The sequence below is a fragment of the Erpetoichthys calabaricus genome, chromosome 2 (assembly GCF_900747795.2).
Source record: "Erpetoichthys calabaricus chromosome 2, fErpCal1.3, whole genome shotgun sequence".
Classification (NCBI taxonomy): domain Eukaryota; kingdom Metazoa; phylum Chordata; class Cladistia; order Polypteriformes; family Polypteridae; genus Erpetoichthys; species Erpetoichthys calabaricus.
This window is the reverse complement of record NC_041395.2, coordinates 179,700,543-179,728,208: the sequence shown is the minus strand read 5'-3', so window position 1 is coordinate 179,728,208 and position 27,666 is coordinate 179,700,543. Positions and strand designations below refer to the sequence as shown.

Below are 27,666 nucleotides of genomic sequence, written 5' to 3'. Positions count from 1 at the left end.
GTAAAACAATTTGTTTGTCGCGGATGTGAATCGCTGTATGCAGCGTGTAAAACAGTTTGCGAGGGGTAACCCATGGTCTTAACAGTGTCTATGCTTCAATGTGAATCGCTGTATGCAGCGCGTAAAATGCTGTATTGTATGTTGCCCTCTCCAGAGTTCCATCTTTTCATTCACCTACAGTCGTATCCTCAAAACCAACCCCATTTGGACAACTGTGTCTTTCAGGATGTGTTCACCCATCAATACATAATTATGCTGCGTATGCTACGCCGTGGGTTGGCTAGTTAACCAATAATTCCTTGGTATGATATAAGTGTACAGACATTCTAGGAGCGAAGCAATCACCCAGAGGCCTAGGTACTAAGTCACCTCACTATGTCAGAATTCCGGAGATTCAGGACAGCAAATTGAAGCTCAGTAGACTGGTTTACTTTTTACAATAATTAATCTATCCTTCCATTTGGAACATATTTATCAGGTTCAGAGAGATGGGGAGCTAGAACCCATCCCAGCAGCAATAATACAAGAAGGTAACTAAATCTAGATGCTGCATCAGATCATTGCATGAACTTTAAGAAACATTTTCTTCTTCTTCTTCCGACTGCTTCTGTTAGGGGTTGCCACACCGGATCATCTTTTTCCATATCTTCCTGTCCTTTGCATCTTGTTCTGTCACATCCATCACCAGCATGTCCTCTCTCATCACATCCATAAATCTCCTCTTAGACCTTCCTCTTTTCCTCTTGCCTGGCAGCTCTATCCTTTGCATCCTTTTTCTAATATACCCAGCATCTCTCCTCTGTACGTGTCCACACCTGAGTTGACCCTCTAACAACAAAGTGTCATAATTTCTTTCCAAAAATGTGCACCAAGAGTCATTCAAAATATTGAGTCACTGGCTCAATATTAACTTTTCCCTTTTACTCTCTGAAAGTCAAAGCAGTTCATTAATGATAAGAAGAGTGTGATGAAATTCAAACCTCAGAATCTCCATAATTAATCAAGGGGGGGTGAGTGTACAAAGAAATATCATTTAACATTGCCATGAATATCAAAGATCACACTTTGAGAGTCCAAAGTATATTCCAGCTGTGACTAATAATAATAATATCTATTATTATTCCAGCTAGAAATTCTGTCACCTTACACAGTTACTACAAAGATACTGGTTGAAGACTGGAACTCTGCTGCTCTTTTACCTGCTCTCCATTGAGGGCCTGTGAAATTGTTACATTGCCATTGTTTTTGAGGTCAAAGAGAATAACTTTTCCTTTGTGCTTGAACCTTGGCGCTCCAGCAACGTACAGTCTTTTGCCATTCCTTACTGTTACCGATGACACTGTGTAGCCTGTCAACAACAAAAAATAACATTTTTTACACTTGTAAAATGCAAGCCAATTATCATTTCATCTTCATGTAACACAATAAATATTGTGCATTTTCACATTCTGCAGGCAACCACACACTCAAAAGTTTTAATTCAACACGTCTTTCAAGGTGCTGCATCCTTTCCAGTTCTATTCTCTTCTACCACTCGTCTGCCTGAAAATTGATGATCTGCTGAGTAAAATGGTCAAGTATTTTGTGAAATCAACAATTTGAATGGTTTTTTTAGTTTAAATAGTCAATGAGGATCACCACAATCATATATAGTAATACTGTAGTTTGACAGACTCATACAGGATATGAAATGTTAATTTATACCAAAAGTTGAAGCTGGGACAAATGAAACAGTATCAAGACCTTCGGCTGTATTATATAAAAAAAAATAATAAGGAAACACTTAATCATCACAGTCTAACACCAAATCAATTAAGCTTCAGTGACATCAATCTGTCCAGTTCAGAAGCATAAGCGATTGTAAATCAACTTCACCTGCTTTGGTGCAAATGAAAGTGAAAACAGGATCACAGGAAAGGCAACAGCAAGACAACCCCCAAAAAGGGAATGGTTTTGCAGGTGGTGGCCACAGACAATTGCTCTCTTTTTATCCTTCCTGACTGATTCTTCTCTAGTTTTGTGTTTTGATAGTGTCCTTGTCATTACTGGTAGCACGAGGTGGTAAATGCACAGGCAGCCCAGCTTCTCCAGGATGGCACATCCATGCGTGCTGCTATGTAACAGCCTGTCTCCTGGTATCTTCTTCGTGCTGTTGAGACTGTGCTGGGAGACACAGCAAACCTTCTTGCAATGGTAGCTACTCTAAACTGGTCATGAAGATGCAAGTGTGTGTATGTATGTGCATGAGTGGGCCCTCCGATAGACAGGTATCTCACTCAAAGTTGGTTCCAGCCATGAACCTATAATTTCCTAAAAACCCCTGTAGCAACAAAAATGGGACTAGAAATGAATGAAAATGTTGTAATCATAAGTGAATTATCTTCTTTTCGATATAATTATAAAAGTACTTATTTATAAGGAAGGACATTTAGATTGAAATTCTTGTATATTGTAAATTGTAAAAAGCATATCACATACACAAATAAAACCACGTGGATTTACAGTGCAGTAAGGCTGCTAGCTACCTTAGACAAACAATCAACAATCAAAAAGCAAAGCAATATCCTGATGTCAGTTGTGCAGCAGGGGTAATTCAATCTATAAACTCAGTAGAAGCAATTTAGCAAGTGTAGAAAGCTTGGGGGAAGTAAATAGTCTTTATCAGATATAATATATTTTTCTACCATAAATCAAAATAAATGTTACAGTATATTTCACAGGAAGAAAAATGTGTATACAATATGGTATAATTCAGATACCCCATCATTTCTGGAAACAGACAAAGAATATGGCAGTGGTATAGAGTGCTAGGCAGCATTTAGCCACATACCCAGATAGGCAGCGTGATTCTTTAACTCCAGGGGAAATTCTTTCTCAAATGCCTCACGTGGTGGCACAATACGACCTTGCTGGCCTTCCTTCAAGACACCTCCATCCCAATCATAGGCTCCGACTGTTCCAAAAAGTATGCCATCCTAAATGAACAAAAAAAAAAAAAAAAAAAAAAAAATGCATAAAGAGTCTTTCAGGACCATCAACTTGTCTCTCACTGTTCACTGCCCAAAGTGATGGTACTTCATCAAAAGCCACAGTACCACCTTCCTTGCCTATTGTTATACTGCTGAACTCTCATATTGTTCCTCTCCAGCCCTATTGCACACCATTTGCTGAATGTATCACTTGTAAAAAACAATGTAATTAAATATTTGGAACATTTGACAGCTTTAGTATACTCTTGTTATTTAACTTTATTGTTCTTCTATTGTGTGATGATGGTGTTATCAGTGCCTCCATTTTAAGCAAGATGCCATGTGCCACCAGTGGAATGCTCAGTTACTAAATAAAATTTTGAATTGATTATGTTTTAATGCTGTTTACGACTTTTGTTTTAGACTTTATTCACAAGATCGAAGTTAAGCTTGCACATTTGGTTACTTACACTTGCTGCATTGAACCCTATTTTTTCCACACTATCCTATTTTTTTCTCCCATACAACACTTTCACCTCTTTATAATCAACTATTTTATGAAAATATTAAAATAGTCAGAACATTGCATCTAGCTAGGTTAGAAGTTTTCCTGCAAGAACCTTTTGACTTTTTGCACTGGAAGTGGTATTTAACAAATCAAATTTGAAAAAAAAAAACCCAAAAAAAACATAAGTTCAAAGTGTAACCGGATCAGACAGCAGCAGTCTTTGAAAGCCTTACCTCTAGTATATGAGTGGAAAACCCGGTCTCTGACATTTCCATTTCAAAAGAGCTTTCATTGTATCCCAAAGTACCTTAGGAAGAAAAAGCAGAATAACAAGAATACAAACACTGGTTTCACCTGTACATGTCATGAGTTACAGCACATCTAGGTGTTTTTGGGTCTCTGTCATTAGACCTTGTTTGTGCAAAAGAAGTGCAATTTTGTTGTCAAATGTTCTCTTTGTGTCAGGAGAAATGAGTGAAAAGTTGGGGTTTTGAGCAGTGGCTAATGTTTTTTTGTGATCAAATTGTCAGTCAGTCAGTCATTGTCTAACCCGCTATATCCTAACACAAGGTCACGGGGGCCTGCTGGAGCCAATCCCAGCCAACACAAGGCAGAAGGAAGGAACAAATCCTGGGCAGGGTGCCAGCCCATGGCAGGATCAAATTGTCACCGATGTCAAACATTAGCAGAAACAGTAAAACAGAAACAAAAAAGTGATTTGTCAAAATGACAATAAAAATGGGTAAAAAAATGAATCAACCTACCCCATCCCACTTCCTAAGCCCACTCCCGGCACCCTCCCCTTCACACCATTCCATCCAAGTCCTGCTGAGAAGTGAAGCAGCTCAGTTGCCAGATGATTCATTAATCCATACCACAGAACATTCAAGAAAAACTAAAGTAAAGAAAGACGTTTTCCAGAAATTACAAGAGAGAGAATCTGAGTGTTTCTAACAAGAAGCCAGGGCTAATTTATCAGCAATTTTACCAAGAGAAATTAGGCTCCTCTACAAAATAATAAAGGAATGAGCAGAGAGTTCCAGGAGAATGCATGTACAAGAAAGAAAGAACTAGGAGCCAATCCCAAAACAAGTGAAACAATGTGCCCAGGGTTTAAGGAACAGACACGATTGTTGTGATCAGAAGCCACACATATAGCAGAAAATTTACAAGGAGGGAGAGATATGTGGTATAGAAATTAAAAACCCAGACTAGTTCTCAGTGCAAGAGGATGAAGAAATATTATTAAACATAACTTTAAAAATATATGGGGGGGAAAAGGAGACTTGGGGAGATAGGTCCTGTAGTTAGACTGAAAGTATCAGTAAGGGCCTCGAAGGGGCCTTATGTAGTGTTGCACACAGGACCACCCCTGGCTTTAAACTGGGAAAGAGTAAATATCCATCCATCCATTTTCTAACCCGCTGTCTGCTGGAGCCAATCCCAGCCAACACAGGGCACAAGGCAGAAACCAATCCTGGGCAGGGTGCCAACCCACCGCAGGACACACACAATGAAACATAATAATGAGGGTGGCAAAGAAAGTTGAGAAGATAGTGGACAACTTTCATCTTAAGGACTGATTTAAGTTGGAGACAGAAAAAGAAAGGGAGTGACATTCCATCTTCAGAGTTAACATAAACATTGTCAAATGTTGTATGCCATATTGAACAGGTGCCAAATGCTTCTCAGCTTTTCACCAGTTCCCAATAAAATATGTAATTAAGGTATAGAATATGACTTTAATTTTAAAGAGAGAAAATGAAGAAAAGAAAATTGTCAGGGAGAAATCATATTCATTTTAATGTAATAGCTGGACACTGCAGTAAAAGTGGAGTCAAAAAAGCACCAAACTGGAAAAAGTGTAAATACCCAATGATGTAATTCTGTGTCAGGCAAGAGCAACCCTCCTTGTGATCTTTCACAAAACAGTACAGTGTTTGATGAAGGGTCTCAAGAAATTCAGAAAGAAGAGATGTAACCTCAGACCAATAGTTTATAGAGGGAAGAAAGGGAGCCTGATACTAAATGTTAAAGCTGATGACAATGTTTATTCTGATAGTAGGAAAGTGGGAAAAGATACATTAACTTCTTAAAGACAAGATGATAACTGAATGTGACAAGCTCCTGCAAAGTAAGAGACATTTTAATGCCCAGGTATTTAATTGAACCTGCCAGTAGGATCAATGAAAATACAAACTGAAAACATATAGAGTTTAACAGAAGGGGAGAAAATTTAGACCAATAATTTTGTAGCTAGATAGGATTTCAAAATAACAAGCTGGCACATGAGGAAAATCTGAGGAGAAATTGCTGAGAAAAAATCAAAAGTCATCATGTCAAGACTGCAAAAAGTCTTAGCAAGAGGCCCAAATGACAGATTAAAAATTAAAAGGAATAGGGTATAGCCTCGTCTGGAATACTTTAAAAATTTGCAGGGATATGAGACAGCTGAGTTAGAGAGGATTGTCTTGATCATATTAATGTAAGCCTAACCAAAATCTTCCACTGAAAATTCCAGTTTCTGAGGCCATTAACTTTCCCCATGTCAAAAGAATGTTTTCATACCTTGAGTTTTTTTTTAATTCCCTGGATTAGAACATTACTCCTGCAGTTTATACTGTCTAGCTCTAAAATTTTGGTAGACAGTGAAACCACCAGACTCTCTTGTTTCTATCAGCATTCTAAGCTACAATGAGACCTTCTTCTGCTCAATTTCTTCAGAGCTCAATTTGAAAGCTCTGCTGTATGGAATTGTGCATGTTGATGACCTACAGTGCATCGGGAAAGTATTCACAGCGCATCACTTTTTCCACATTTTGTTATGTTACAGCCTTATTCCAAAATGGATTAAATTCATTTTTTTCCTCAGAATTCTACACACATCACTCCATAATGACAACATGAAAAAAGTTTACTTGAGGTTTTTGCAAATTTATTAAAAATAAAAAAACTGAGAAATCACATGTACATAAGTATTCACAGCCTTTTCTCAATACTTTGTCGATGCACCTTTGGCAGCAATTACAGCCTCAAGTCTTTTTGAATATGATGCCACAAGCTTGGCACACCTATCCTTGGCCAGTTTCGCCCATTGCTCTTTGCAGCACCTCTTAAGCTCCATCAGGTTGGATGGGAAGCGTCGGTGCACAGCCATTTTAAGATCTCTCCAGAGATGTTCAATCGGATTCAAGTCTGGGCTCTGGCTGGGCCACTCAAGGATATTCACAGAGTTGTCCTGAAGCCACTCCTTTGATATCTTGGCTGTGTGCTTAGGGTCGTTGTCCTGCTGAAAGATGAACCGTCGCCCCAGTCTGAGATCAAGAGCGCTCTGGAGCAGGTTTTCATCCAGGATGTCTCTGTACATTGCTGCAGTCATCTTTCCCTTTATCCTGACTAGTCTCCCAGTCCCTGCCGCTGAAAAACATCCCCACAGCATGATGCTGCCACCACCATGCTTCACTGTAGGGATGGTGCTAGGTTTTCTCCAAACATGATGCCTGACATTCACACCAAAGAGTTCAATCTTTGTCTCATCAGACCAGAGAATTTTCTTTCTCGTGGTCTGAGAGTCCTTCAGGTGCCCTTTGGCAAACTCCAGGCAGGCTGCCATGTGCCTTTTACTAAGGAGTGGCTTCCGTCTGGCCACTCTACCATACAGGCCTGATTGGTGGATTGCTGCAGAGATGGTTGTCCTTCTGGAAGGTTCTCCTCTCTCCACAGAGGACCTCTGGAGCTCTGACAGAGTGACCATCGGGTTCTTGGTCACCTCCCTGACTAAGGCCCTTCTCCCCCGATCGCTCAGTTTAGATGGCCGGCCAGCTCTAGGAAGAGTCCTGGTGGTTTCGAACTTCTTCCACTTACGGATGATGGAGGCCACTGTGCTCATTGGGACCTTCAAAGCAGCAGAAATTTTTCTGTAACCTTCCCCAGATTTGTGCCTTGAGACAATCCTGTCTCGGAGGTCTACAGACAATTCCTTTGACTTCATGCTTGGTTTGTGCTCTGACATGAACTGTCAACTGTGGGACCTTATATAGACAGGTGTGTGCCTTTCCAAATCATGTCCAATCAACTGAATTTACCACAGGTGGACTCCAATTAAGCTGCAGAAACATCTTAAGGATGATCAGGGGAAACAGGATGCAGCTGAGCTCAGTTTTGAGCTTCATGGCAAAGGCTGTGAATACTTATGTACATGTGCTTTCTCAATTTTTTTATTTTTAATAAATTTGCAAAAATCTCAAGTAAACTTTTTTCACGTTGTCATTATGGGGTGTTGTGTGTAGAATTCTGAGGAAAAAAATGAATTTAATCCATTTTGGAATAAGGCTGTAACATAACAAAATGTGGAAAAAGTGATGCGCTGTGAAAACTTTCCGGATGCACTGTATTTGCAGTGACGTAGCCAGTACATTGTGGGAAAAAATACTGAGGCTCCCGAGCATAATATTTAGGAAAAGAAATATAAAGACTCAAGAAAACAAGGTATATTTAATTGCATATAATTTTTTGTACGTGGAATATTTAATTTTTGTGTAAGAAGATAACACTGTAAATGCATGATTTCAAAAAACGTGAATGGGCCACTTAAATTGAAAATAGTAGCTAAAATATTTGAAGGTTATTTATTTATTCAATTAAATGGACACTTAATGCGAAGTAATTTAAAACTACTGCTGCATGAATTTTTTTATTAAGTAGTCACCTCAGGAGAAGTGGACACTTTATTATTTTTATATCGTTTTTTCATTAATGTGTATGGTACCAATGATGTTACCAGCTCAGCTCACCAAAGCATAGAAAACTGCACTGACCATCACAGAGTTGTAGAAAACGTGATGGATGTCACTTCCCACATTAAATGAACCCAGTCTCCTAAGAACTGCCTTTTAATATAGTACCTCAATGTGTTCCTCAACCTCTGTGTTCCAAGACCAGTCCCAGCTTTCATTGATGTGGATTCCCAAGTACTTGTAGGAGTGGACCAGCTCTACATCCACTCAGAATAGTGACCAGACATACAGGCTTCTGGGTGCAGTGAAAGTGAATAACCAGTTAATTGGTTTTGCTGATGTTAAGTTGCAGACAATTCTTTCTGCATCAAAACACAAAGTTCTCAACCTGACTCATATACTCTGTCTCATCCCCTTTATCAATACACCCCATAAGTGCAGAATCATCTGAGAATTTCTGCAAGTGACATGACCTGGGGTTATATTTATAGTCTGAGATGGACAGAGTGAAGAGAAATGGAGACAGGACTGTTCCTTGTTGTGCTCCAGTTTTGCTCATATCTGTATCAGAAACACAGTCCTTGAGTCTCACAAACTGTGGTCTGTCTGTTCTTCACACTACCAGAAGACAGACAATTATCCAAGCACTTTAGAATAGTATGATGAGATGCTATTCTTCCTCACCAAGGCACATTAAAATTAATGCAGAATCTTCATTGCATCTTTTCTACAAATGGCCACAGAAACTACTTTTAGTATTGTGATGGACGGCCGGTAGCTGAACCCAGACGAAATCCCCAGGACGCTAGATGGCAACTTCCCTGCAGCTTAGCAGTGCCCCAGATTCCCGCAGGGCACTATGTGAGATGGAGTTCGGCTTTACAGCCCTGCTGGGTACCATGGGTGCTGCCAGGGGACGCTGCAGGGAGACACGGGGATTTCTGTTTCCAATATAGCCCGGAAGTACTCCCAAGTCATGGGGACGGAAGGACAGAAGTACTTCCAGGCTGAAGAAAAATGTAATTCTCCATCTGACCCGGAAGTGCTGACAAGTCACGTGAACAGAAGAGGAGAAGCATTTCCGGGTCAAGAACTATATAAAAGGACTAGTGGAGACCCAGCGAGAGAGCGGGAGTTGGGAGGGAGTGTGACAGAGCTGCTGGGAGAAGAGGAGGAGAATTATTGTGTTATTATTGTCTTTGTATGGTGGTGAAGGTGTTTCGAGGCACCACTATATTTAAAGAGAAGGAATAAAAGATCCTTTTGGTGCTTTTACCTGGTGTATCGGGTGTTTGTCTATTGGGTTTGAGGAGTGACAGCAGCCTCTAGTGTCACAGTATACAACATATATACCCTAATGCTATTCACTTGCTATTCATAACACTCTCAAAATCATCACATTCCTGTGTCATGTCAGTTAATTTTATTTAAATGTTTCAAACTAGTGCAGCAGTTATCTCATCTTACAATCTTATCTGTCATTCCCACTTCTCATCCCCTTTCTTATTTGCTGGCTAAGATAGGGAAGATAGTGTTGTGGGGAATATTCTTTATATTTTTGTGCCACAGAAATTAAAGCTCTTTATGATCAGTTAACAGTGTTGTTTCGCATACTAAATAGAGGCCAGTATACAATATGTGCTTGGAGTATCTTAGCTAACTTTACTACACAGTCACGTGGCTACCAATCACAAACATGTTAGCAACCAAATCTGGGTTGTGAAACATGGTTTAAGAAATACTGGTTTAATGGCTTGAAACCATATGCTTCCAAATCAATGATTGCTATCCTGATCACGCGTTTGCTACATGGGTTGGCAAATGTGAAACGGTTGGATTTTTTTAAACAAAAAAGGAAGGTGTGTAGGGCTTCAGGAGCTCATGTGATTTCCCGTCCACTCCATGCAGTAGCTACGCAACTGCCTGGTTGACTACAAACTGGTTCAAGTTTTCAAATAAAGCTTCCATATTTGATTTGCCAGTGTGTTTGCCATAGTCACCTCTGTACAAAAAGAAATTTTCCCTGAACTTAGGAATATACCCTCCATGATCTGAGCAACATCTTCGGACTGCAGATGTTAAGTGTGAAATTCAAGTTTAATTAAAATGCAGTTTAGAGAGGGTAAGATTAGAATAGGTAGGTGTGTGTTCCCTGAGGACTACCTCAACATGCGTCCTCCTACCACCATAGGTCTCATGGTCCCTGTGATATGTCAAGTTACACAATTGAGGCCAAGTACTATTGAAATATCTTCCTATCACTATTCAGATTAATTTTTATGACACCATAGTAAACTAGTCCAGTAGAACTGAACAATCATAAAACTGTTGTTTCAAAATGTAGAATCATGGAGTGCCAAATCTTTTCATAACAGTCAACATTTTGAACAAAAATATGCAATATCTACAGTACTGTGCAAAAGTTTTAGGCAGGTGTGAAAAAATGCTGTAAACAAAGAATGCTTTCAAAAATGGAAGTGTTAATCATTTATTTTCATCAATCAACAAAATGCAGTGAATGAAAAAAAGAGAAATCTAAATCAAATCAATATTTGGTGTGACCACCCTTTGCCTTCAAAACAGCATCAATTCTTCTAGGTGCACTTGCACACAGTTTTTGAAGGAACTCGGCTGGTAGGCTATTCCAAACATCTTGGAGAACTAACCACAGATCTTCTGTGGATGTAGGCTTCCTCACATCCTTCAGTCTCTTCATGTAATCCCAGACACACTCGATGATGTTAAGATCAGGGTTCTGTGGGGGCCATACCATCACTTCCAGGACTTCTTGTTCTTCTTTGCGCTGAAGATAGTTCTTAATGACTTTGGCTGTATATTTGGGGTCGTTGTCCTGCTGCAGAATAAATTTGGGGCCAATCATACGCCTCCCTGATGGTACTGCATGATGGATAAGTATCTGCCTGTATTTCTCAGCATTGAGAACACCATTAATCCTGACCAAATCTCCAACTCCATTTGCAGAAATGCAGCCCCAAACATTCAAGGAACCTCCACCATGCTTCACTGTTGCCTGCAGACACTCATTGTACCGCTCTCCAGCCCTTCGACGAACAAACTGCCTTCTGCTACAGCCAAATATTTCAAATTTTGACTCATCAGTCCAGAGCACCTGCTGCCATTTTTCTGCACCCCAGTTCCAATGTTTTTGTGCATTCTTGAGTCGCTTGGCCTTGTTTCCACGTCGGAGGTATGGTTTTTTGGCTGCAACTCTTCCATGAAGACCACTTCTGGCCAGACTTCTCCAGACAGTAGATGGGTGTACCTGGGTCCCACTGGTTTCTGCCAGTTCTGAGCTGATGGCACTGCTGGACATCTTCCGATTTCGAAGGGTAATAAGCTTGATGTGTCTTTCATCTGCTGCACTAAGTTTCCTTGGCCGACCACTGCATCTACGATCCTCAACGTTGCCTGTTTCTTTGTGCTTCTTCAAAAGAGCTTGAACAGCACATCTTGAAACCCCAGTCTGCTTTGAAATCTTTGTCTGATAGACAGACAGACAGACAGACAGACAGACAGACAGACAGACAGACAGACAGACAGATAGATAGATAGATAGATAGATAGATAGATAGATAGATAGATAGATAGATAGATAGATAGATAGATAGATAGATAGATAGATACTTTATTGATCCCAGGGGGAAATTCACATTCTCCAGCAGCAGCATACTGATACAAAAAAACAATATTAAATTAAAGATTGATAATAATGCAGGTAAAAACAGACAATAACTTTTTATAATGTTAACGTTTACCCCCCCCGGGTGGAATTGAAGAGTCGCATAGTTTGGGGGAGGAACGATCTTCTCAGTCTGTCAGTGGAGCAGGATAGTGACAACAGTCTGTCGCTGAAGCTGCTCTTCTGTCTGGAGATGACACTATTTAGTGGATGCAGTGGATTCTCCATAATTGATAGGAGCCTGCTAAGCGCCCGTCTCCCTGCCACAGATGTTAAACTGTCCAGCTCCATGCCAACTATAGAGTCTGCCTTCCTCACCAGTTTGTCCAGGCTTGAGGCGTCTTTCTTCTTAATGCTGCCTCCCCAGCACACCACCGCGTAGAAGAGGGCGCTCGCCACAACCGCCTGATAGAACATCTGCAGCATCTTATTGGAGAGACCTTGCTGATGCAAGACCTTGTGTCTTGTTGCTGTGCTCAATCCTGCCATGCCATGAAACTGTCTTCCACAACCTCACCTTGGTAGCAGAGTGTGGCTGTTCCTCACCCAGTTTAAGCCTCCTACACAGCTGTTTCTGTTTCAGTTAATGACTGTGTTTCAACCTATGTGTGACATTGATGATCATTAGCACCTGTTTGGTATAATTGGTTGATCATACACCTGATTATAATCCTACAAAATCCCTGACTTTGTGCAAGTGTACCTATAAGAATTGATGCTGGTTTGAAGGCAAAAGGTAGTAGCACCAAATATTGATTTGATTTAGATTTTTCTTTTGTTCACTCACTTTGCATTTTGTAAATTGATAACAATAAACAATCATTATTTATATTTCTAAAAGCATTCTTTGTTTACAGCATTTTTTCACACCTGCCTAAAGCTTTTGCACAGTACTGTATATATATACTGTATACATATATATATATATATATATATGAGGACAAAAAAATCAAAGGAAAATATGAGCTTATCTTTATTTTTTCCAAATACAGTTAATCTTTACTATACCCAAGTATGAATAAAAATAAAAGTTTGGATTTTCCCAACTTAAGTGTAAATATGTATTAATTATAAAATACACATTCTATTACTTAATAATTTACATCAAACCTTGCATTCAAAATTGAACTTCAGAATTCTGCAGTACTTTTAAATGGTTAGGGAAGAAAATGAGACAGATGTAGTAATGTCAGATCATTGAACATTCAGTTAATTTACCTGATAACATTTGTGATATAAAGGGGTAAGTTGTACTGCAATGTGTAGACTTGAAAGGTTGTATGTTTAACAAGTAATGCAGGATGAGACTCTCAACAGCAATTGTTGCCATATCAGATTACTTATAAAAGTTTCCAGTATTTGAACACAACATAGGCAAACCAACTTTGAGACAAAATTAATACAAATCTTGATCATAATGCTTAGAAAAGCATTTTGTTTTGCCATCCTCAGCTCATTGTACAGTATATGCCTGGAGAAGTTAATAATCAGCTAATTAATATTTTGCCACTTGTGTAATGTTAATAAACTATCTTTTAGCCTTTTCTTTTGGACTGGATGGATGGTTCAGGGTGAAGCAACATTGTTCTACAAAAAAGTTGTTTTTAATTATGCAATGTCCTGCTAGTAATACACAAAATAATGTTGAAAATTAATAATATTATTAAGAAAATAAACATAACATATGTATGACATCTATGGAAGATATTTTACTTTTTTTTTTGTTAATTCTGAACATTTTTCAGTCAAAAATAGACTGTGGAAATAAGTGTGTAACTACCAGAAGTCCAACAAGTTTTCTTGTATTGCTGACTGTCAGAGGACATAAGAAAGAGGCAAAATCTGATCTGGTCTTTAGACATATTTTGACAACAAACCTTTACAGCCTTCAGAGTTTTCTTGTGCACGCCTGATTCATCTGCACAGTCTCATCTACTGAAGGTGTAAAAATTAAACATCTCAACACAAAAGTCAACAATGTGCTTATTTAACTTTGTGGAGATTTGGCTACAATGTTCCTCTTGTGAAGAAACACAATCCTACTTCAAAAAAAAAATTATGTGCAGATACACAATGTATGAACAGTTACTCATCCAATGTAAAACTCAGTGAAAAGCTGATGTAATGAGTAAATGCAGTAGCTACTGGTGTGAGAACTAGCACAGCAACACTGGAAAACTCAAAATAGTCAATTCATTCTCAAGCAATCTCCATTGTTAAAAAGAAAACTGTACTGTGCTATTTGGCTAATTCAGGCAAATTAGACAAGGTGATTACTGCTTTTCTCACATCATTATCTATATATATAATTCTCTAAGCCGCCGCCAGAGCGGGCAAGACACCCATGAAAGCACGCAGGAAGGAGCCATATATAGATTCTCTAAGCCGCTGCCAGAGAGGGCAAGACACCAATGAAAGCATGCAGGATGGAGCCACGCTCACCAACTTTAAGACCATTGGATACGACGAAAACTCACACAGTCACGCCCACCAACTCGGATGCGACGCCTCGGAAAACACGCCGTCATTTCTGTTTGTCTGTGCTACAGTCCACATGCAGCTCTGAGCCACGTTGACTTTTCGGTTACGACGCACGACCGCGTGCAACATCGCAAACTGTTTTACACGCTACATACAGCAATTTGCATCCGCGACAAACATGTGTCTTCTTAGATGGTCCTGCAGAAACACGAAAAACGTTTCCCCGCCCACCAACACTCCTTATTCCCCGGCCCACGTTCACCCTCGCTCTCTAGGCATTCCCACTGCCTGCACATGTGCCCGCACGCACCAACTCACCGACCACCCCGTAAGTCGCTTTCATCTGTGCTAGCAGTCCACATGCACCTCTGAGCCACGTTGACTTTTCATTATTCTTTTCGGTTATGACGCACGCACCACCATCACAAACTGTTTTACATGCCATGGTCTTAGAGTTGGTGGGCAGGTCTCTGTGAGTTGCTCTTGTGAGCGGGCACATGACCAGGCGGCGTGTATGCTTTGAGAACGAAGGTGGACGCGGCAGGACCATGTAAGAAGAGGCATGTTTGTCGCGGATGTGAATTGCTGAATGCAGCGTCTAAAACAGTTTGTGAGGGGTATCCCATGGGATCCTTAAAACAATCCTTTAAAACTGAGGTTAAAACACAATGAAGGAAGCAGTCTTTAAAAACCAATAAGCCCTGTGCCTCTGTTTCATTAGCGTCTCACCTGCTTCACCGATGCAGGCCCTGCAACAGTCGAGACGCTCTCTCAGCAGCTGACCTTCTCTGTGCCTGACTCCACTATAGGCTGCAACAAAATTATGAAAGTATGGGCGCATTTTTTCACACAAGCTGGGTGGGTGGGTGTTAGTTAATTAGTTACTCGAAGGATTTCAAGATTTAATATGCACAAGCGGTAACACTGCACAAGCAGCCCAAACCAGAAAAGATGGCTGGCAAAAAGTGGCCGACAAATTAAACGCGTGTGCATTGTACTTACTGAAAGCAGCGTTACGGATTTTGCAAATGTTCATTTTTTTCCCTCTGCTTAAAAAACATTTAAAAGGCAGCGTGATTATGCGGCGTATACTACGCCGCGGGTTGGTATGCAGCGTGTAAAACAGTTTGTTTGTTGCGGAAAATTTGCCTTTTACTATTACATGAAGACAATTTCCTGTTAATACTTCATTACATTGATATAGCGGTGTTCTCAGTATTCAAAGCGCTATCCACACAAAGAGGAACCGGGAAGCGAAACTACAATCTTCCACTGTCTCCTTACTGCAAAGCAGCAGCACAACTACAGCGCCACAAGGCAGTTAAAGAATACACCAGACTCGATTTTCTTATCACTTCTGTTTACAGAGATCGGGTCGTAGATAGCATTAGTGCAATGTTACTTTTCTTGGTGGCTTATTACATTATACGGATGTTTCACATGTTCATTTTTCCCCTGTGCTTAAAAGACATTAACAAAGTGTTTCTCAACTGTGACTCCGTAACATCTCAGTACGCAAGCTATATTAAGCGTCAACAACGAAGACTCGCTACACCTTAATCTACAAGTAGGGCCTACTGACACTTATCCCTACCGACGAAGTAACTTTCACCAGCGTGGCCTTCTTCATCACAGACGATCCCGGTTTCAGTCACGGACAATTATATGTTGCTCTCTCCAGAGGTCTATCTTTTCATTCACTCACAGTGGTATCCACAAACCCACCCCATTTGGACAACTGTGTCGTTCAGGAAGTGTTCACCCATCAATACATAATTATGCGGCGTATGCTACGCCGCGGGTTGGCTAGTTACAATTAAACCCTCAGACGTTCAAGCAGTTACTTTTTTAGTATTTTAGCTGATTAAGTTAATGGTAAATAAATACTCTCTACAGTAATCATAATTAACTAGGTTCTGCTGATTTCAAAGCAGGTGATGTTATTAAATGCACCAACACTACTTGTTTTGTTGAATTTATTTTTATCAAAAGTGACATTATGGTGAAAAGGTTAACACTGTGATCATGGATGAGGAGCTTAGGAAATAATGGATTAATGGATAGTTATAATCAACATATAGCAGCCTATCTATACAAACAAACACAAGTAAATTATGTGTGTATGCGATGTGAAATTAAAATAAACATTACATATAAAACTGCATTGTCATGTGCCGGTAATACAGAAAATGCCTACCATTTATAGCACAACATTAGGCGACTAGTCAAGCACCCAGGCAGAAAGATTCAGCTTTTTATTTGAGTCAGAACGATAATATTTAGTCACCTAACTGAGCAGTGATGTTATTTTATTGTGTCAGAAAATATAAAATCAATGCCATCCAGTTCAAGAAGGATGTGTCGGCTTTAACTTCTACAAAGATGTTATCCTAAGGCCATTTCTTAAAGTCACCCTCACAAACTTGATAATTCTAGACTGTCCAGCCTCAAAAATTTATGGAACCTTTTCTCCAGATCTTCTCCATTCTTAGCTGGCTTCTGTTTTTCAAACCTGGAAATTCAGACACAAGTCATCTGATTTTTTTTGGTAATGGTCAGAGGTGACAATTGCTGGTTTGTTATGGACCATTTATTTACTCAACTTCTATCATTGCCTAAAAAAGAACATGGTGCATTACTAGGTAAAACTTAATTGACACAAACCTATTTATTGTGTGCTTCATTCAACTCTCCAAACTTTGCATCAAAAAGCTGTTTTTCACTGACCTTCCAGGCTGAAGATGCGATCTCCCAGGGCATCCACAATGTCATTGAGTGCTGCTTCATCTGTTACATTAAAGAAATACTTTTCATCAGGGTCACTTGCAATGTATTTTATTTCATTGATGAACGTCTCTGGGTCTTGCTGTCTTCGAATATAGTGTCCAAGAACCTATGTAATTGGAAGTGGTGAGACAAAACAGGGGTAAATGAAGAAGATTAGAACAACAGAAAATGCATGTACTTTTCAGATATTTATGTAACTAAAATTATATTGTTGAATAAACTAATGACTGAAGATAGACTTTTGCAGTCAGTCACTTTAAAATCTGGAGATTACAGTAGCTCTTTTCCTTGGTATAATTCTGAATAGAGATGGTTGATGGTCAATAACAAAATTTCAGCAAAAAAAAAAAATCAAACAGTCATAATGGCTCTGTCCATGGACCATTTCCCATCAATGTCCATCCATTATAGACAGTTCATTGATTACCATGGTCACAGTACATGGACTAACCATCTTGTTAGGTGGCTTGTCTGAATTTAGAGGCTGATCAGAGCTCTTCCTTTCCTTTTTCTTCTTTTCTCTAAGATCCTCTGGTTTCTGTCCAGCGTTGCCCTTGCTTCTTGATGTCCTAGCAGAGTCTCCAATGAGGGTCCTCTCATGGGGATGGGAAGGCTCACAGTGAATGCACCTGTGGAGTCTGCAGCATCCTTCAGGAGGACTGACCTTGCTGTCATTCAGTCCAGATGAAGAAGGGTGGCCTGGGTATCGTGGCTGCCGGCGAGGCTTCTCCTTGCCCCTTGCTGTCCGGCCCCAAGGATTGCGTGTGCTCAGCGGCCACTGAAGAGAAGCATGGTCAGTATCAGTTAGAACAGGCCAGTTAGATTTACTGCTCAATTGTTGTTTTGCTCATGTTGATTTTTTTAAGTTTATACCCATAATAGTATAGATTTAAACAGTTTTCATTACTCAGTTTTTAATTCTGTAATATTGGAAAAAGATAGCTGTTAGACCAGGCTAGCACTTATGACTATGATTGTTATGTTTGTAAAATGTGTGTTTTGAGGGTGACAAAAAGTTTGCTCTGAAACATAGCATCAGGGTTGAACTACAGCAGGTTTCTTGATAATAAATATTATTTTGATTACTGTAAGACCTAAATGATTAATTTCACTTGGCTCAGTCTGGTATGGAGGATAACCTGTGCCAAAGTTAAATGCAAGCCAATAAAATGCAAAGCCTTTTTACGCTGGTGGATTTAATTTTGGGACCTTTTTGTGTTATACTGAAGTTAAAGAAAAATAAATCAATTAAATGATCCATTACATTTCATTGTTACATGTAATATTCCAGCCAATTTGAAAAGCAATATAAAGGTGTACTACATTTTAATTCATATCCATTAGATCTTATGCTGAACCCGCCTTCACTGAAAGCAAAGCAAACACATTACATTTCATGAAGAGTTTGCTTGAAGCTTATCTTGCCAATGCTACATGTAATCAAAGGGCCAATCAATATCAAAAGGTAGGGGAAGGGATATCAACAGGAGAGATAAGAGGTGTTCCCATGAAATGGTCAGTCAGTCAGTCAGTCAGTCATTTTCCAACCCGCTATATCCTAACACAGGGTCACGGGGGTCTGCTGGATGCAATCCCAGCCAACACAGGGTGCAAGGCAGGAACAAATCCCTGTGCAGGGCACCAGCCCACCACAGGGCACACACACACACACACCAAGCACACACTAGGGACAATTTAGGATCGCCAATGCACCTAACCTGCATGTCTTTGGACTGTGGGAGGAAACCGGAGCACCTGGAAGAAGCGAACCCTGATCTCCTTACTGCGACGCAGCAGCGCTACCACTGAGCCACCGTGCTGCCCCATGAAATGGTGAGAGGTGTAATTATGCTCTTGCTGAAAATGTTTACTCCTGGGTTAAGAAGTCTAATGTTGTTTGCTACTAATTGCTACTAATACAAGCGGCTGAAATGAGTTTCCTCCGCAGGGTGTCTGGGCTCTCCCTTAAAGATAGGGTGAGAAACTCGGTCATCTGGTCGGGGTTCAGAGTAGAGCTGCTGCTCCTCCGCATCGAGAGGAGTCAGATGAGGTGGCTCGGGCATCTGATCAGGATGATGCCTCCTGGATGCCTCCCTGGTGAGGTGTTCCGGGTACATCCAACCGGGAGGAGGCCCCAGGGAAGACCCAGGACACGCTGGAGAGACTATGTCTCTCGGCTGGCCTGGAAATGACTTGGGATTCCCCCAGAAGAACTAGAAGAAGTGGCCGGGGAGAGGGAAGTTTGGGCATCTCTGCTCAAGCTGCTGCCCCCGCGACCCGACCTCGGATAAGCGGAAGAGGATGGATGGATGGATGGAACTTATCATTACTTACAGACCAGAGTGTCATTACTTACAGAGAAGAGAGTGCATTGAGATTGTAAGACAATGGCCTACTCAAGATTACAAGGATTAATAAAATAACAGTGGGATGTCGAGCTTTCAATTACAAAGCCCAAAAGCTATTCTGTTTCTCTTCTCTGTATCCTGATGTTGAACTTAGCAGTGGAACTGCTCTATTGCCAAGCTGTTCTCCTGCCCATATAAATGTCATCTCAGATGCTGGGAGCCTTGGAATCATTGGATGGAAAGATTCTGTCATCAGATTGGACGGCCCAGTACAGACTCAAGTATAGAATGCCAAGGAGGGGGTGGGCAGCTAGTTGGCTGAGGTCTTTAGGACTGTGACTGTGTGTGATTTTGCCTTCGACTGTCTCTCTTACAATTGAGCTTGGACCCCTCACAGGTTTATTTTCTCCATTGTTGCTGTTAACTGGAGTTTTTGTTTTTCTCTTTTCCATTTTTAACTGGCCATAGTTCAACAGTTACTTAATGGACAGATATAGTTGATTTCCATATGTGTTAATCAGTTTTTAATTTGTTTTATGTGTGTTTTAACAAATCTGTTTATTTTTGTGTACTAATTTTGTATTTATAGTAATTTGTAAAATACAGTATACACTTGCATTTACCTAAGAACCTGTAACAGCACTCTGAGCCCGCACATACAAAAACAGACTGAATTGAATTGAAATGTCCTCTTTGAAACTTGGACACTGTTATAAAGGCAAAATACATATACAGGGTACAGCATATGCATGAGCTGTAACCATAGCTGCAGTTTAGTCCAAAAACATTATGCTCAGGTCACATATTGTTGATTAACTAAATATTGTTTTAATTTTTCCAACATCTGTAATATTTACATCAAACAATGTATATGTCCTATGTTGTCTATGCAGGATCATGACATTGTCATTTATTGTGACAGTAGTGCTGTAAAGCGTCTGTTTTTGCCTTTTAGCCATTTTTGTTTTTTGTCCTTTTTATAATTTTCCCTGACTCCCTTGTTTGTTTTTTGTGTTATTTGTAACATAATGGTTATGTATTTAGGACTTTCAGGTATGACCTGAAGGCCTTATTTAAGGCACCTATTGCATAGTTTAATTGTGTGGCATTTACAGTTTACAATGTCACCCCCAAAACTCCTTATTGTTCCCTTTGTAAGTTTGGCCTTTTTGACTGTTACTGTTTTGTTTTTGAATTTAGCTATTACCTAAATTTAGCTATTAGCTAAATTTCTTGGTTAATGGACTTAATATGGTTTTTAATTGGATTTAATTAGATTGTAGTTTTTCCATTGTGTTTTCACCACCATTCTGTTTTTGCCACAGATGTCATTTTGGAATGGTTTACATGGTCTTTGCTGTGGCAATGTATCCCATAATGTACTTGGAGTGCATGACAGGTCACATCATTGACACAACCATGTAAAAGTTATTGCTTGCATTCCTGGATTATCCGAGATTGAATAATTAAAGTGGTACTTATAACTCTTAATTTTGCAACTCTTGACAAAAGAAACTAGCTCTGGAATTTTTTACTTTGGTATTTGGCTAGCGATATGACTTTGCAGACTCTTTCTGATTTCCGTTATCGATCCTTGCCTGTTATTTGACCATGTCCTTTTCTACTGGTCATCACTCATAAAATTTTTATTTGACTATTTTTTTCAATCCATACACATTGCTCTCTGTGTCAGCTTCCTTTTTACCAGTACATTTCAACCAAAACCCTTTATGTACAACCCAAAAGCCAAGTTCTATCCAGTGTGAAGAACATAACTTTTAAATTGTATTCTCCAAAAATGTATTAACTCGGCTGTGCAGCTTTTAGTCCAATTTAGCCAATAAATCTAAAGTAAATTTAGAATGGCTTCATAGTTTAGGTTTTGGGCAGAAGTACTCATAAATGTCTGTGATGTTTATAATTTTAGCTGTCAGAATGGCTAAAGATTTGGGAGTATTTCTGTTAAAACCAAATAAAATGTTTTTTGTTTGGATTTTTTGTATGCACCCCTTCATAAGGTTTCCACAGTGTTGGCAGGAGCTAACTCAGTGTTTGAGTGAGTGCATACCCTGTTTTACCTGTTATATGCTTCATCACTTAATCTAATTTTCTGAAAACTGCTTTTTAGGAAATACATTTCTAATTTTTACCTAATTTTTATTGCATTAGATTTTTTTGAGAATTTTATTGAGCTGGTAGGAACCCATTGAGTGTATCCAAATTTGAACTTTCCTCTGGAATGATTTACAATATTGCTTTCATAAATTACTTTATTAAAATTTCTTTAAATAATAGAAATCATAGCTGTAATACTGAGTCAATATTTCATCATTAAAGATATACTAGGCTGCTCACTTCACTCTCCCACCCCTGGGTTTGGTTAACCGGATATACAATTTAAAGAGATTGTTATTTTCATTTCATTAATTTTCATTCATTTTTTATTTCTTGATATTTGCCAGTAATAAAGCTGTAGTGAATGAGTTAGCGCTGTACTACAACACTTGTGGAGATTTCTAATACTGTAAATTTACATGGTGTAAAAGCAGCAGAGTGTCTTCTGCAACTACATCTTTCCACTTCATCAATAACTTGGACTTGTGTAGGGCTCAATTTTGTTGAGAACACTTACAGCAATGGCATATCGTGTTATGTTTCGTTTCTCACATTCAGACAGTGCCTCTGGCAGCTCTTCTCCATCATGCGATTCTCCATCTGTTACCACAATCATCACCTTGGTGGCACCATCACGTGCTCCTCGTTCAGGACTGAAAGCCTCTGTACTGCAATAAAGATAATTGAAAAGAGAATGAAGTCAAAACAGTCATTTCATGTTTTGAGATGTTTTGCTTTAACTTTTAAGTAAAGAAGAAGAGATACGGTATTAACAAAACTCTTCTCCTGATTATGTACTGGAATCAATGAGAAACACCTCCTAATGTGACCTTCAAATCGCTGTTGAAATCCAATATTACATTAACTCCTTGAATGCAGAATAAGAAATGAACTATAACATCATTTTATTGAATAATGATGACATACCAGAAGGCAACCTTTTAAAAACTGGAAAACCTACACACATGCATTTATATGAAGAAAGTAATAAACATGTACAACTAGAAGAATCATATCCATTGGGCGCATGTCCATCCCATGAAAAACAGCCTTACACATTTTCAAACACTCACATTCATACAGGAAAACTTTTGGCTTGCCATTTAACCTAATACACATATTACATGCATCTACAGTAGTCACCACTACAACGAATCACAATGAATGAATGAAATCAAACTAACTAGTCAGCAAATTGCAATTTGTACCCTAACTAAGGTAGTATAATTTTAAACCCCATGCCACTCGTAACTCTAATCAACTTGATAGTTTTCATTCTCTACCTCTGGTTCATCATGTTTCTCTAGTGATTCTATGTCTATTGATTCTTAGTCATCCATTTTAGATCAAATAATAGTCAGATCGGACAGGTCCCTCCCCACAACCATCCCTAACATACTGTACCCCAAACCAAAAAAAACATGAGGTTTATCCTCATATATCACCCAATGGCCATTATCTGTATCTGAACAGTCTATCTTTTACTTCAACTTCCAAATATTTCTCATTTCAGACATGTATTGAACTATTCTAAATTTTTTAATAAAATCCACTTACCGTATATACTCGAGTATAAGCCGACCTGAATATAAGCCGAGGTACCTAATTTTACCTACAAAAACTGGAAAAACTTATTGACTCGAGTATAAGCCTAGGGTGGGAAATGCAGCAGCTACTGGTAAGTTTCGATAATCAAATAAATACCAATAAAATTACCGTACATTAATTGAGGCATCAGTTGGTTAAATGTTTTTGAGTATTTATTTCAAAGAAAAACAGTAAACTAGCTCCGTAAGTGGAGAAGAAGGTCAACAAAAACAATATGGTATCTCTCTTGCTCGCTCTCTCTCACAAGCGCGCGCGTGTCTCTCTCTGGCACGCATGTGTGTCTCTCTCGCCCGTGTGTGTCTCTTGCGCGCATGTGTGTCTTGCTCGCTCGCTTGCTCTTGCGCGCGTGTGTGTGCATGTGTGTCTCTTTCTCGTCCGTCTGTCTGTCTGTCTCTCTCTCTCTCTCTCTGTGTACACTCCAGCTTTCTGTCGGGTTGGCGGGGGCAGCGGGACCTGACTCGAATATAAGCCGAGGGTAACGTTTTTCAGCACATTTTGGGTGCTGAAAAACTCGGCTTATATTCGAGTATATACGGTATATGCCTTCTTTTAGGATAAGAGGAGAATCCATTCCTTTTAACTCCTCCTTTAATGTCCCTTTCACTTTCCTATTGATACCTTTTGCAACCTGATTACTAGAGATATTGAACACATTAAGGAAAATAAGCAAATGAGCCATTTCTATAACATCTCTATGGCAGAGCCCACTTCTCTGCATATGCTTAAAAATGACTCATCTATTACTATTAGACAGGCCAGCAAAGGTAGTGCTATTGGCATAATGGATACCACAAAATATATAAATGAAAGGGCTCAAAGTGTTAGGAACTTTAAAAAAAATCACTCCACAAATGTGTAGTTTAATTAAGTCTTTGATAACACATTTTTGTTCAACATCCAGATATTTTATCTTCTTCCTGAGATGCTTTAATATGTACATAATCCACCTGGGCACTGATTGTTTCTGCTAACCATTCTTTATTACAACCTCATACACAGTTTATTGATTTTCATATTACTGATTTTGTAAATCTTTCATGATCTTATAATTAGTTCTTTGCAGATTTCATTTATTGGATACATATTTTGACATACACAGTTAAAAATCTGTTGGTGACATTAGATTTGATGGACATTTTAGTTAAAGTTACTGCTCTTGCTTTTTATTGGAACTACTTTGTGTTTAACAACCACTTCTACCAGCAACATAAAGGTGTAGTAATGAGTGTCATCTTCAGACTCATTATTCCTCATTTACGGTATATGTTTCTCAGCTTGAAATTTCCAACTTTTTTTCAAATGATGTAATTCACAAGATGATTATTAAAAGGTGTAGATTTGATCCATCCATCCATCCATCCATCCATCCATCCATCCATCCATCCATCCATCCATCCATCCTCTTCCGTTTATCCAAGGTCGGGTCGCGGGGGCAGCAGCTTGAGCAGAGATGCCCAGACTTCCCTCTCCCCGGCCACTTCTTCTAGCTCTTATGGGAGAATCCCGAGGCATTCCCAGGCCAGCCGGGAGACATAGTCTCTCCAGCGTGTCCTGGGTCTTCCCTGGGGCCTCCTCCCGGTTGGACGTGCCCAGAACACCTCACCAGGGAGGCGTCCAGGAGGCATCATCCTGATCAGATGCCCGAGCCACCTCATCTGACTCCTCTCGATGCGGAGGAGCAGCAGCTCTACTCTGAACCCCGACCGGATGACCGAGTTTCTCACCCTATCTTTAAGGGAGAGCCCAGACACCCTGCGGAGGAAACTCATTTCAGCCGCTTGTATTCGTGATCTCGTTCTTTCGGTCACTACCCAAAGCTCATGACCATAGGTGAGGGTAGGAACATAGATCGACTGGTAAATTGAGAGCTTTGCCTTATGGCTCAGCTCCTTTTTCACCACGACAGACCGATGCAGAGCCTGCATCACTGCGGACGCCGCACCGATCCGCCTGTCGATCTCACGCTCCATTCTTCCCTCACTCGTGAACAAGACCCCGAGATACTTGAACTTCTCCACTTGGGACCTCGCTCCCAACCCTTAGAGGGCACTCCACCCTTTTACGGCTGAGGACCATGGTCTCGGATTTAGAGGTGCTGATTCCCATCCCAGCTGCGAACCAATCCAGAGAGAGCTGAAGATCACGGCCTGATGAAGTAAACAGGACAACATCATCTGCAAAAAGCAGTGACCCAATCCTGAGTCCACCAAACCGGACCCCCTCAACACCCTGGCTGCGCCTAGAAATTCTGTCCATAAAAGTTATGAACAGAATCGGTGACAAAGGGCAGCCCTGGCGGAGTCCAACTCTCACTGGAAACTTACTGCTGGCAATGTGGACCAAGCTCTGACACCGGTTGTACAGGGACCGAACAGCCCTTATCAGGGGGTCCGGTACCCCATACTCCCGGAGCACCCCCCCACAGGATTCCCCGAGGGACACGGTTGAACGCCTTTTCCAAGTCCACAAAACACATGTAGACTGGTTGGGCGAACTGCCATGCACCCTCCAGGACTCTGCTAAAGGTGTAGAGCTGGTCCACTGTTCCGTGACCAGGACGAAAACCACACTGTTCCTTCTGAATCTGAGGTTTGATTATCTGACGGACCCTCCTCTCCAGAACCTCCGAATAGACTTTTCCAGGGAGGCTGAGGAGTGTGATCCCTCTGTAGTTGGAACGCACCCTCCGGTCCCCCTTCTTAAAGAGGGGGACCACCACCCAAGTCTGCCAATCCAGAGGCACTGTCCCTGATGTCCATGTGATGTTGCAGAGACGTGTCAACCAAGACAGACCTACAACATCCAGAGCTTTGAGGAACTCTGGGCGTATCTCATCCACCCCCAGGGCCCTGCCACCAAGGAGTTTTTTTGACCACCTCGGTGACCTCAGTCCCAGAGATGGGGGAGCCCACCTCCGAGTCCCCAGGCTCTGCTTCCTCATTGGAAGGCATGTTACTGGGATTGAGGAGGTCTTCAAAGTACTCCCCCCACTGACCCACAACGTTCCGAGTCGAGGTCAGCAGCGCACCATCCCCACCATATACAGTGTTGACACTGCACTGCTTCCCCCTCCTGAGACACCGGACGGTGGACCAGAATCTCCTCGAAGCCGTCCAAAAGTCGTTCTCCATGGCCTCCCCAAACTCCTCCCATGCCCAAGTTTTTGCCTCAGCAACCACCAAAGCCGCATTCCGCTTGGCCTGCCAGTACCTATTAGCTGCCTCCAGAGTCCCACAGGACAAAAGGGTTCTGTAGGACTCCTTCTTCAGCTTGACAGCATCCCTCACCGCCGGTGTCCACCAACGGGTTCGGGGATTGCCGTCATGACAGGCACCGACCATCTTACGGCCACAGCTCTGGTCAGCCGCCTCAACAATAGAGGCACGGAACATGGCCCATTCGGACTCAATGTCCCCCACCTCCCTCAGGACATGGTCGAAGTTCTGCCGGAGGTGGGAGTTGAAGCTACTTCTAACAGGGGGCTCTGCCAGATGTTCCCAGCAGACCCTCACAACACGTTTGGGCCTACCAGGCCTGACCGGCATCCTCCCCCACCATCGAAGCCAACTCACCACCAGGTGGTGATCAGTTGACAGCTCCACCCCTCTCTTCACCCGAGTGTCCAAGACATGTGGCCGCAAGTCCGACGACACGACCACAAAGTCGATCATCGAACTGAGGCCTAGGGCGTCCTGGTGCCAAGTGGACATATGAACACCCCTATACTTGAACATTGTGTTCGTTATGGACAATCCATGACGAGCACAGAAGTCCAATAACAAAACACCACTCGGGTTCAGATCGGTGGTGCCATTCTTCCCAATCACGCCCTTCCAGGTCTCACTGTCATTGCCCACGTGAGCATTGAAGTCTCCCAGCTGTACGATGGAGTCTCCAGAAGGTATGCCCTCTAGCACCCCGTCCAGGGACTCCAAAAAGGGCGGGTACTCCAAACTGCTGTTCGGTGCATATGCACAAACAACAGTTAGGACCCGTCTCCCCACCTGAAGGCGGAGGGAGGCTACCCTCTCGTCCACCGGGGTAAACCCCAACGTACAGGCTCCAAGTTGGGGGGCAATAATTATGCCTACACCCGCTCAGTGCCACTCACCGGGGGCAACTCCAGAGTGGTAGAGAGTCCAGCCCCTCTCAAGGAGATTAGTTCCAGAGTCCAAGCTGTGCGTCGAGGTGAGCCCAACTATATCTAGCCGGAACCTCTCGACCTTGCGCACTAGCTCAGGCTCCTTCCCCTTCAAAGAAAGACATTCCACGTCCCAAGAGCCACGTCCCAAGAGCCAGCTTCTGTAGCCGAGGATCGGACCACCAAGGTCCCAGCCTTCGGCCACCACCCAACTCACACTGCCCCCGACCTCCTTGGCCCCTCCCATAGGTGATGAGCCCATGGGAAGGTGTA

General features: G+C 41.2%; 1 protein-coding gene across 1 annotated transcript in view; it reads right to left on the bottom strand.

Annotated features, from left to right (window-relative positions):
* Positions 1 to 27,666, bottom strand: part of itga10 (integrin, alpha 10) — a 156,581-nt gene that overhangs the window by 56,641 nt on the left and 72,274 nt on the right. Inside the window, exons 8-12 of the mRNA XM_028794851.2 lie at positions 22,162 to 22,312; positions 17,122 to 17,287; positions 3,711 to 3,784; positions 2,831 to 2,975; positions 1,200 to 1,348 (exon numbers count right to left, since the gene is read on the bottom strand). Of these exons, the coding sequence (XP_028650684.1) occupies positions 1,200 to 1,348; positions 2,831 to 2,975; positions 3,711 to 3,784; positions 17,122 to 17,287; positions 22,162 to 22,312 (685 nt within the window). The remainder of the gene's footprint in view (positions 1 to 1,199; positions 1,349 to 2,830; positions 2,976 to 3,710; positions 3,785 to 17,121; positions 17,288 to 22,161; positions 22,313 to 27,666) is intronic.